This window comes from Mustela lutreola, chromosome 6 (assembly GCF_030435805.1).
Source record: "Mustela lutreola isolate mMusLut2 chromosome 6, mMusLut2.pri, whole genome shotgun sequence".
NCBI lineage: Eukaryota > Metazoa > Chordata > Mammalia > Carnivora > Mustelidae > Mustela > Mustela lutreola.
The window spans coordinates 103,668,631-103,680,715 of record NC_081295.1 but is presented as its reverse complement, the minus strand read 5'-3'; the positions used below and the strand labels follow the sequence as shown (position 1 = coordinate 103,680,715).

The 12,085-nt window shown below is 36.6% G+C and overlaps 1 protein-coding gene across 7 annotated transcripts in view; it reads right to left on the bottom strand.

Moving 5' to 3' along the window:
• ZNF451 (zinc finger protein 451) overlaps positions 1-12,085 on the bottom strand; it is a 138,410-nt gene that overhangs the window by 72,117 nt on the left and 54,208 nt on the right. The window contains exon 4 of one of the 7 annotated variants that reach the window (XM_059178333.1): positions 1,030-11,191. The exons of the other annotated variants lie outside the window; for them this stretch is intronic. Coding sequence (XP_059034316.1) covers positions 9,695-11,191 — 1,497 coding nt within the window. The 3' untranslated portion in view covers positions 1,030-9,694. Of the gene's footprint in view, positions 1-1,029; positions 11,192-12,085 lie in introns of those variants that run through there. 7 annotated transcript variants of the gene reach the window in all.

Below are 12,085 nucleotides of genomic sequence, written 5' to 3'. Positions count from 1 at the left end.
CAATAGCTTGTGGCATTATACCACTGAGCCTTTTTATAATAAGCAACTGATTTTTTTATTTTAAAATCACTACTAATCTCTAAAAAGCACTTTAGTTTTTGAGTAACAATCAAATTTGGCATTATACAAAATTACTTCTTTTTTTTTTTTTTTTAAAGATTTTATTTATTTATTTGAGAGACAGACAGTGAGAGAGAGCATGAGTGAGGAGAAGGTCAGAGAGCGAAACAGACTCCCCATGGAGCTGGGAGCCCGATGTGGGACTCGATCCCGGTACTCCGGGATCATGATCTGAGCCGAAGGCAGTTGTCCAACCAACTGAGCTGCCCAGGCGTCCCCAAAATTACTTCTTAAATGGAAGCATGAATATCGTCAAAGGATCTCCCCATGAAATGAACTCTCACTTCTGTACAGGGTGATATAAATTAGGAGAAAACACTCCATGAGAAGAGTTATCCAGAGAAGTGATCACAACAACCCAGTTCCCTATCTGACTCACCAAAAGCACTTTTCTGGCTACAGAAAAGCCAGTAATAAGGGAAGATGAATTTTGTAGGAGGCAGAGGGGGAGGTATAGCAAGAGGGGATGTAGAGAATAATCCAAGGCAGAGGTTTATTTGCTGTTGTTATAGAATTTCCCTGAATCTCAGCTGACACTAGTCAGCAGGGCATCCAATGGAGATTGATTATTCTGGCCATCATCCTTATCTTCTGTGTAAAGGGAACCCCAAGTTTAAAGAAAGCTCAAAGGAGAAACCAACTGTGATAGTGGAATGAATTAACTTTGTAAATCATTAATCATAGCTATCCATCTAACCAGTGCTTTTGGTTTGAATATAATTCCTGAAACAACTGCTTTATTCCACACAAACTCAAATTCCAAAGCCTGCTTATTATTGCCCATCACAAAGCTGTGGCACATATTTTGCTCTGAAGTTTACCCTCCCTGAAGTTCTGTTTATCAGAAACCCCTTCTGCCCAACTCATGGCTCAAACCACATCCCAAAATAACATTTTGAAAAGCAACAATTTTTCTTAAGTATTTTATATTCAAATACAGAGAGAGCAGAAGGGATAAACACAGCAAAGCAGTACAATATTTATTTACCATCTCCAGCAGCAAAGCTTTGGAACCAGGAAACAACCCTTTTGTACAAAGCAACCATCTTCCCACCCCCAACTGGTTATTGTTTACAAATACAAAGTACACATAACATCTGCTTTATATGGCAAACTTAAAAAACATACATATAGATATACCCCATTCCGTAAAGAACTTTACTTAGTTAAGAAGACTAGTACCACCAAATCTGTTAAATAAGATTCTTCTTCCTGTATTGTCTTTTGGGTAAATTGCCAGTATGTATACTTATAAAAATCCCCTCCTAGGAAGAATGACTTTGATTCTCCTTCAGTACAGGACCATAAAAAACCAAAACCACAACAGAACAAAACCATAACTGGAACTTGAGAATTTTTAAGTACCTCTGAAGTAGCAAAGGGGAGCTGCAATTTTAACCCTGAATGCCACTGCTATAACTCTGGCACAGCAAGAATAAGGATGAATTATGAAAAGAAAAGAGAAAAGGTGAAAGTGGCAACAAAAACAAAAAAAGAAACTCAAATCACAGAAAACCAAACAGGAAATTGACAAAATGTGTTTTGGGTGCTGCTGGAGATACCACTGGCACAAGGTTCACAGGTCTTTCTTCAATACAACATCTCCAAACTCCAATGAAGCAACATTTTTAGAAATATCTTCATTTCCCCCAAGTCTACCCTCAAATTATCTGTAACCCAATGAACAGGGAAATGAACCACATTTAGCTACACTGAGAACACAATGTCAATAGGAGGTCCTGAAGTATGCAACTGTATACCCATACACATTTCACTTCAGTGCCATCATCCTGTTCATCTTCAAAGTTGTTCTCTACTAGTGTCTCAGTTCTTTTTCACTGCTTGAGCTGTTCCTGGGACTAGAGGGACACTGACTGAAAAGCCTTCCTTTGGCTCAGCTCAGGGAAGAAAAAGAATTGCGCTAGCTGACCACAGGGGACTATGGTACAAAGCGAACTCTGGACAGACTACTTCTATGACCTTACACATAACAGCTACACAAACTTGGTACATTTTGAATAGATTGGAACCAATACATTTTCATGGGTAATTAATCCTCTTTCTTCAACTTAGTATCTACCAACTGTCCCCCATAAAGTCTGTTCCTTATAATTCTGAAACCAGACACAATGTTTCACATGCTTTTGTATGCACTGATTCATCTAAATGCCTGGCTCCTAATTCCCTTCTGGTCCAACTAGCTCTTCAATCAACATGATTGCAACATGCAAGCCTCAGCTCAAGTATTTGCTAAGTAGGAAAATTTTCCCTGATCCCTCTAAATGGCCTTCTGTTTTGTTCCAACTTCACTGCAGGCATTCCTCTAAACAGAACAGTTACATTATATTGGTATTTCTTTCTCTTAAGAGAATATACCATCTCTTATTAACCAAGTTCCTCCACACCTTCCTCAGTGCCTGCCTGTACATAGGTACTGAAAACTATGATAGAAGATTGTTGCCAATATAGACACAAAGTGACAAAACAGCAACCATCAAAAATCATATACACATTCCTATATAACCTAGCTCTTCATTCTACATTCTCTTTATTTCCTTACTGTTTATTATGAGCATTTCTTAGCCTGCACTTGAGAAAAGAGACTATTTTACTTTAAATATGTCTTTCAATGACTTAATCCATTGATGAACTTGTAATATAGCTTAACAGTTGAGCCTTAAAAACTGTAAACAAGGGGAACATGATCTGATGATATGAACCTACTACATGCTATTAAATATACATCTTAAAATGTATCTGTATTTATATCCAATACCATTCCACAGTTATAATATATCTATGTGTGTAGAAAAAGCACACTATGAAAGAAAAGAAACCTGTACTGGGCTTTTGAAATTCCAAAGTATTCCCAGGCATTACCTCATTTGAGAGTAGGAAAACTGAGGCTCCGAAAGTAACTGACTTGCTAATACTCAGACCAAGGTCTTAGAATTTAAATACCATGTGCTCTGCACCATACCACCTTCCTTCCTACCCAATATCCTAAAGAATCTGGAAAAAAAACCAACCACCTTAAGCATGTATCTGAAACAAAACGGTATAACAAAAAAAGGTAGAAGAAAAAGAAAAAAACAAGCAAAAATGGACTAAAATGATTAGTGCCGAAAAAGAACAGAATACGTGAAACAAGTCAATGACTATACATCAAGAACAGTCTTAGTCCCACACAGTGAAATTTCAACGGGAAAACAAGAGTTTCTGATCTGACAAGCAAAATGACCAAGAATTAGTTAATGTAAGACATCAAGTACTGAGGAATAAGAATATAGCCATAAACATAAAATTTAGGGAAGAAAAAGATTAGTATAGGTCAAATTAGCTTATCAGAGAAGTTAAGACTTGAACTGAGTCTTGAAAAATATGAAGAGGCAGCCTAGTAAAATGCTAAACTGAGACTGTGGAGGAAAATAGTTAATATTCAAAAGCTAGGCTCCACCATTTGAGCAACATACTTAATGTTTCATTTTTTCATCTGCAAAATAAGGGTGAATTTCTTCCTCAAGAATAACTTGTAAATTTTAGCACATAGTGTAGTAAATGTGAGCTCTATAAATGAAAATTCTCTCCTCCACTTGCTTGCCAGGCAGGAAGACAACCCTTAGGCCCAAGGCTATAAAGGTGCTTCCAAGATCTCAAAATATATTCTTGCTAAAAGTAAACAGGGGCTGTTATAGGCATTAGACAAAGACCAACTTGCATGCAACTCTTGCTAAGAATCTAAATGAGGCTAGTTAAACACTGACTATACTTGAACCAAGGCAAAAAGGGCTTCACACCTAACAGGAGGATGTTTAATGTAATTAAATATGTTAAAAAAAAAAATGGATCTGAAAATTTGAGACTGTTCAAGTGACTTTGAAAATGCTTCCCCCCAATCACCCACATCATGTTGCCCTAGCAACTAAAAGTGGTACAGATAAAGGGACCACAAACGTAGGGTACTAGTGTTAAATGCACACTAAGTAGTGCGAAACATAATTATCACAGATAAAAGTGTGAGTTGACAAGAGGTCTAATTGTAGTGCTCAAAACTGAATAACATGACAGAGCTACTCTTACAGGCAATGACAGAAAACAGAAGGCATAGGATACATAGCTGACAGGAAAAAATCGCATATGAAAATAGGTCTTATAAGGAGACTACTAACAGAATTCATAGCACTTGAAGCATTTATGATCAAAGGAGAGTTTAAAATACAACTAGATATAAAGGATTTACTTTCACTGCTACCAAGGAATATACTTAGAAATATTAGAAAACTCAATACAAGCCGAGAGATCTCCAGAGTCCTAAAAGAAAATAAAGTACAGACAACCTGAGAATTCTTGTTGAATTCTTGACAAGGCATCAGAAAATCCAAGACATCATTTGAAATAGACAGTTATCTCAATAAAATAGGTAAAGCCCTTAAGACTTAGAGAAAACTGGTTAATTTTTAGATACAGTTTATGTCAGAGCTGTTCTATAACTTTATGGTGATGGGCTTAGAATTTTTACGAGAAGATGCAATTAACCGTAAACCATATGTAGTAATACATTTGTGTGAAACTATGCAAAATGAGAAAAATAAGACTACCATTAAATAAGAAAGCATTAAAAACTGACTGAAGTTCAATAGCCAGGAAATAATAGTTCCAGAGACTAAACTGGCTGCTTTTAAAAAAAAAAAGGACAAAAGAGAAAACTAGAAAATCTCTTACAATAATACTGAAGACATTTGTATTTAAGTACAAATACAAAGCCACATCAAAATCCTGGCTAGTATTTACTGGTAGAATAGAAAATATAATCTACATCAAAGATACTAAGGGAAGATCAGACATCCTTCTAGAAAGAGGTGTTACATTAAGGGGAAGAAAAGATCAATATAGAGAATGAACTAATATGATAACATCAAAAGGAAACGGTTGGACTGTGATCACTTCCAGATACATCCCACCAGAAGCAAACATAATTTCCAGTAAAAGATATCTCAATGGTACCAAACACTGCTATAAAAAAGTTTTCATTACTACAAAGTCAAGCAACTGAAAACACAAAGTAGTATAAAAATATTATCCCACTAATCAATAGGAGAAAAAAAGATTTAATAAAACAATATTCTCATCATTCATCCAGGAAGGGAAATTCCTTAAAAGAATATTTTAATCGCTTACAAAACTCATTATTTTTTGAAAAATAACTAAAAGATTTTCATTCAATAATGATCATCATCAGTTAAATAATAACTTCCACCTGTGTATTTTCTTAAGTGAAAGACAGAAGAATTGATTGGTTTCTGTATCCACAAAATAACTAAGAATGGACCTGGCCAACTGAAATGACATGTATATATCACAATCAATTACTGGACTAGCCATTAACATTAAGAATGGTAAATTTCAAAAGACAAGGGAACCTAAAACAGTGCAAGTCTGGGGCAAAATATGCCTCACATTGAAAAAAAAAAAGTTTTCAGTTATTGCAATTTTTAAACTATTTCTACAAAGATCTAGTCCATAATTTCTAACCTTCATCGGAATCCCACTAAATTATATCCTCAACAGTGAATGTGGCATTTAACTCTGTTCATCCATGGCATTTAACTCTATCCAACTTTGTAGCTAGAAGGGATTCTGGATTGTATCTGTTCCAACCTCCTCATTTTTAGTACCTGAGAGGTTATCCTGATGTATTGGGCCCTTAAGGACATTATCAATCAGGTCACTTAGGTATCATTCAGTAAATTATTAGTATAGTACTAACATAATATACTAAATAGTATCCAAGTATCCCGAAAGAGTTTATGTTCCCCTCAAAATGTCATTTTGAGGGCCAAGTAATTAAAATGGAATTACAAAGAAGCTGCCATGCAGTTAAAAAAAAAAAAAAGTTTAAATGCAATTACACTAATAAGGAAGCTGTCACTAAAAAGAAAGGATAAAGTGTCAGCAAATTTACTGCTTTTCCTAATGTCCTTGTTTCTTCTTACCAAGTAAACACATCCACTTATCAAATATAAGTTGTGCTACCATGGCTTAGAACAAGGTTAGTCTGAGATAAATGACTCAATCAGAAAACCTAGAACCTGCAGATAGAAAACAAAGCTGCCTTAATGCTCAGAAACTGAGCCAATCCCTAATAATTAAAAAGAACTACTGTGTAGTTACTTAAATAAAGGGGGAGGGTCATACTCTACAACCTTCTGAAATGGATTAACAGTGCTATAAAGAAAACAAATTAACATTCAGAAGGAGAGTACATTTAGATAGTGCAATTGTACAGATGATGAATAAACTACAAGATTAAAAAAATCACTATACAGAACTCATAAATATCACCAGCAACATATGCAAGACATCAAAATGTTAAGTTTTAAACAATAGGGTGAAATTTAAAAAGGCACTTCATATAACAAATGGAAACAATTTCTCTGTACACAGAAACTGCAAGAAATCATAGTCTTCACATATATTTTATGTCTAGTGGAGAAATAACACTTTGAAGAAAAAGGATCATTAGACGCATCCCCACTGAGAATATCAAATCATTAAATTTGCAATTATCCCAAAGCGTCCCAGAAAATCTAGAGATATTTAAACATCTAAGGTTCGCCCAATGGAGAATTCTGTGGCAGGCACAATATGAAAACTTATTTAATTTTGAGTTCCATATGCTTTTGGGGTTGTCTCCCTACATCAGGGCCCCATTTTTAGTTTTATAACACCACCACCATTCAAGTATGCCAGAGAAAGATTTTAAAGTAAACAAACAGGTTAAGAATGTTTCTTCTGCAATCAAGAGACTGATTAATCTACAGCTAAAAGCTGTTTCCATTCTACCGCATTCTGACAGTCCCGACTGAACTGACAAATCCCCTTCAGAAGTTATCTACAGATCAACAATTTGATGACTCCTCAATACCTCTCCACTTTTAGGAAAATTCTCTGGAGATGCTTGAGCTTATCAATCAGAGAATGGCAAAGCAATGTTACTTTAACATTGAGCAACACAAATAACACAAGAGGAAGAGAACAGCAATGCTGTTTTATAAATATTTAAGGAGGAGCTACACAATGTAAATACAGCTTATACTAGTGAACCGTACACTTAAAAATGGTTAAGGTGGTGAATTTTGTTCTTTTTTTCTGACCAGAATTAAAAACAAAGAATCTATGAGGAAGAGCATATTAAGTGGAAATGCCAAAGTAGTTTCAAAGAATTATGTCTTCAAGCATCATTTTGGTTTGGATTTTGGAAAATAAGAGTACCTCAAAAATCATCACATTTGTAACCCAGTATCTAATTCAGGGAAAGAAAGGAGAGAAATGGAAAAGTGGGAACAGTCTGAAGTAGCCTTAGCTAACTAGGTATAACTGTGCAGCCACATAGAACAGTTCCAAGGTCTCTCTCCAGTAAGTTCATCTGTGACTAGTCCTTTCATAAAAGAAACTACAGTGCCATGTCAATGGCACATGAGACTGCCTGACGGATGCAATATATATCGTAAACTATAAAAATCTAAATGATTTTTTAGACCCTTATTTCTTTTTGGGTAGTTAATCAATAATCTTCTGGAGTTTAATATGAAAGAGTTTCTACATCACTGGCAAGGACCTAAAAAAGATAGAGGTAAAACACTGTGGAAAATATACAAAAATAAAAGTAAATGTTTGCAAGATGATTTCCTCTGTCAAGCCTGTTTTTTAGGCTTAATTTACAAATAGGACCAACATAGTACTCTGAAATTACTGACAAAATAAAATAGCTTCTTCTAAGTAGGTATGCTTGCATCTTCAACCTCTAGCACAAATAGGGAGAGAAAGTAGTAAAAAGGGTGCTGAAGATAGTTACAGTGGAGGGGGAATGAGCTTCAACCATCAGAAAGTGGGGCACTAGGGAAAATGTCAATCACCACTGTGTAAGAACTATGGCAAGAAATAGAAACCATATGAATCCTAAAACAGTGTTATATTCCACTAACAGTAGACTCAAAATATTTTGATCAAGCAGGTGAAATAAATGCAGATGTATGACAAACCAAGTTAGAAAATTTTAAATCTGTTGATAAAAAAAATTTTTTTGGCTGCCAAGCAAATAATACTAGGTGATGTATTCAGACCCCTCAAACTTGACACTTTCTCCATTTCTGAAGTCATGCTGCAAAATCGAGGATCTAAGGGCTGGTATACTGCACAGCCACTGCCTTGAGATTTTAAAAAGATACTGTGAGATATACAATTGAGGTATCTGCTGCCAGTTCCAGAACTGTGAAGAACTATTAATGGAACCAACTGGGAGCAAAAAGATAGTCGTCTCTATTGATGAGTCTGACTAGATTAAGGGAACAGTAAACGAAGAACAGTAAACTTGATTTCAGACTTTTAAGAAATCTCTAATGGATATCATCATTTAAATAAATATCCAGAAACAGAGCTGTGCGAGATGTTCTCTTTACGACATCCACAGTAATACTGAACACTTAAGGATTCTTAGTATCATCTAGTTTGATGGCATCCCTCTTTATTGCAATAAGAGGACCAGATTGTCAGGCATGTTTGGAATTCTCTTAAAAGAGTTCAGATTTGCATGCCTGGATGGTATAACATCCTTTATATCCAGGGCACTAATGTATGTATCTTTTTTGTGATGGATTACCAAGCTCAAGAAAGTCAACTGTTTAGAAGGTAGCTTAAGAAGGTCATCTTGCTGAAAAGCCCAGAGTATCTTGAGAGAACACCATGCCTCGGTCTCAAAGCTTCTTTAGATCTGAGAGCTTGATAGGTCAGAGACTTAGGTGTGATGATAAAGAATTCTCTCACATGTGGCTCTGAATGGTAATGACATGGTAGCCATTGGTCTCGATGAAGATAGTTACTGTGAAAATTTCTAGAGATGTTACAGGAAGGAAAGTCTTTTTCCAATTGGTGTCCACAGTAGACCTGTAACATCTAGCCATCCCACTGAAACGAACTGGATTTGGCAAAATTTGATTTGTATTCCAGTTCTTGACATACAGCTTCATGATTGATCCTGAAGTCTAAGACAGCTTGAGAGTAGTATGGACTCTTGATAAGTTGATCATTCTGACATAAACACAGTACAACAGATTTATCATTTTGTGAAGATCTGACAAGCTGAAGCCTGAACAAGGAAGCACTGATGACCTAAAAATGAAGGATCTAACAGTAGGTTATTTCCAGACCCCAAATCAGCTAGTCCTCAGTTTATCAGTAGGATTTTCCTGAGGAACAGATCTTTATATTTTTCTTTAATCATAAGAGGATTCAGATTCCTGAGTACCCTCATCTGAACTTATTTTGGACCAGAAATAATAAGTAAACCTTTGTCCAACCCTACTTAGGTGAAAGTCTCTACTGCTCACTTGGCCAATAAGACATGAGTCTCTTTATTATATCCACTTGAAAAGTCTAGAATTTAAATGTTAGCTGTGATAATTCCAGACATGCATCAGTTTCTGACATGACCTCCTACCTGCAGATCCTGTTTGAGTGGGGAGTAGCAAGTAAAATAGGATCTTGGATGACTATGCTGCTGAACGCAAACAGGCTATTAATTCTTGTACCCGTGGCGTTCTGGAGATTCTCCCTTTTTTCTGTATCTATAAGGATGGTTGCGAGGTTTGTACCAATCTCCTTTGGAATATCCTCTATTGTGATAATGTGCTTTCTGATCATGACTATAAAAGTATCGATGTTGGTTATAGTATTTGTTGTGGTCTCTATAATCATTTTCCTTAATACTGTTTTCTTCTGCAACAACAGCATTCACATCTTGTCCAAAGAGGGAAGTACCATCAAAGGGCAAGTGTGAGATCTTCTCCTGGGTTTTCTTAGTGAGAGATGTAAGTCGGAGCCAGGCTTGTCTTCTGTAGTCTATTGCCATTGCCATAACTCTGACTACAGAATCCATTATGTCTCTAGTAGTACAAAGTTGCCAAAGTCCGGCATCCATACCATCAGATATTATACATCTTGCTTTTCCACGATCAAACTCTGGGTCATGAACGAGATCCTCCATATCTTCCCAGAGTTTACGCTGATATTGAGTCATATAGGCCATGTAGCTAGCAGCTCGGGCTGCAATGGAAGCAGCATGGTAGAATCTACAACCCATGACCTCCATTTCTTTTGAGGTAGAATCTAGAGGAGATGTTGTGCTTCCTCTTTTGCTGTGCTCTAATGCTTCTACAATAGGGCCCTCAGCTGGTGGATTTGGTTGGAAAGGAGAGGTATCCTTGGCCACAGGATATACCCTGTGCCCCATGAAGGAAGAAGGATGGCAATCAGCAGGGTCTTTAAAAACCTCAGTGGTGGCAATTCTCAGAAGAGGATGCAATGGAGGAACCAAACGTTTCTTAGAGGTCATACAATCAGGTTTCCCTTCACATGATTCTGCTTCAGATTGTAATGTTACTCTCTTTATAACACCTCTCTGTTCCATTCTTTTCAAAAGACCTGTGAAACTAGACTGACTGGGGTCAGTTGGCTGCCCTTTGTCATCAGCTGAGAGGGATTTGCAGTCAGTTTCTTCATCAACTGTGGATAAATTTTCATCCTTAGAGGTGGATATGTCCCATGGCACTGAGGAGTTCTCACTTGGCCTAGAATGATGAAATCTAAAACAGCTCCTAGACTGCAGATCACGTATCACTCGGGACATCTCAGCCACTTGTGTCTGAAGATAAAGGATGGCATCCTGTCCATGCTGTGAAGCTGAAGAAGACTCTATAGGTAAATCCTCCTTGACCTCTGAAAAGGCCAAAGATTCTTGGGGGACCAGAACTGGAGATGAAGGCAGAGTCTGAAAATTTTGTGATGGTTTAAGTGTCTCTGTCTCAGAGATCTTAATATCTGAATTACTTTGATCATTTTTCTGGTTCTCCAATGGGTTCTCAACAGAAGAAGGTTGAGAAACTATCCTTTGTGGACTGCTGGTGCAACTCCCAGAGGAGGAGCTGCTGTCTCCAATGGGAAGAGGAACACTGCAGCTAGAGCACATTTCTGGGCGATGATTCTCAGAGGATGGCACCTTAGACTCAGGCATTCTCTGGGTTATCCACATGAACAAGAAAACCAAGGAAGAAAAAAAAATGCTTTTAATATGTTAACTTTTAAGTGCAGAGATGCATGTCCAGTAAGTAGAACTCAATTTTTAAAATTATTATAACAACAATGAAAGATGCAATCCACTACAGATCAGCAAGGGGATCACAGAAGTCAAATCCACAAGGTTTCTACACAAAAACCTAATACCAACTATGGCTATTAATGTGGCACTCTGTCTATGAAAAAAAAAATGAAAACAAGCCCAGTTCAAGTGGTGCCATCCTGGCCTGCTGCTTGGTCTCATGCTAGGATAAGAAGAGGTGGTGAGACTATTGTTGATTAACAATCTTTTTTTAAAAAGCCCATTCAATGTATGTAAGTCAACAAGTAAAAGCTAAAAAACAGAGAACTCAAGAAAAGTTCTACTGAGAACAAAAAAGATTTCTAAAAGTTCTCATTGCAGTCACTTTTAAGCCCCTTTAAAATTTTCTCCTGTTCACTCTCCAAGAATAACAAAACTTCCCAGTTGCATAGCCCTACTTTATTGTTTGTAGTTTCCAAGGAGCTTATTTACATATGTTACCTCATTTTGTCCTCACAACAACCCTGTGAGGTAGGTATTACCCTTATTTGATAAAGAAACTAAGGTTAAAGTTTTCTTAATTTATTCAAAATCAAAGAATTAATAAGGAGCAAAGCTCAGATTAAAACCTACATATACTGATTCCACATCCAAGTCTCAATCCCCTCTATCATAGAGAAAGTTTTCTGCCCATGTTGAGAAGAGCCAGGAGTTCTCTAACCCATCAAGAAAATAGCCCATTAATAGAAATTTGGGCTAAGACAAATGAAAGACAAGATTGCTACAAAGGGCTCAGCTAGTTTGATTCTCAGA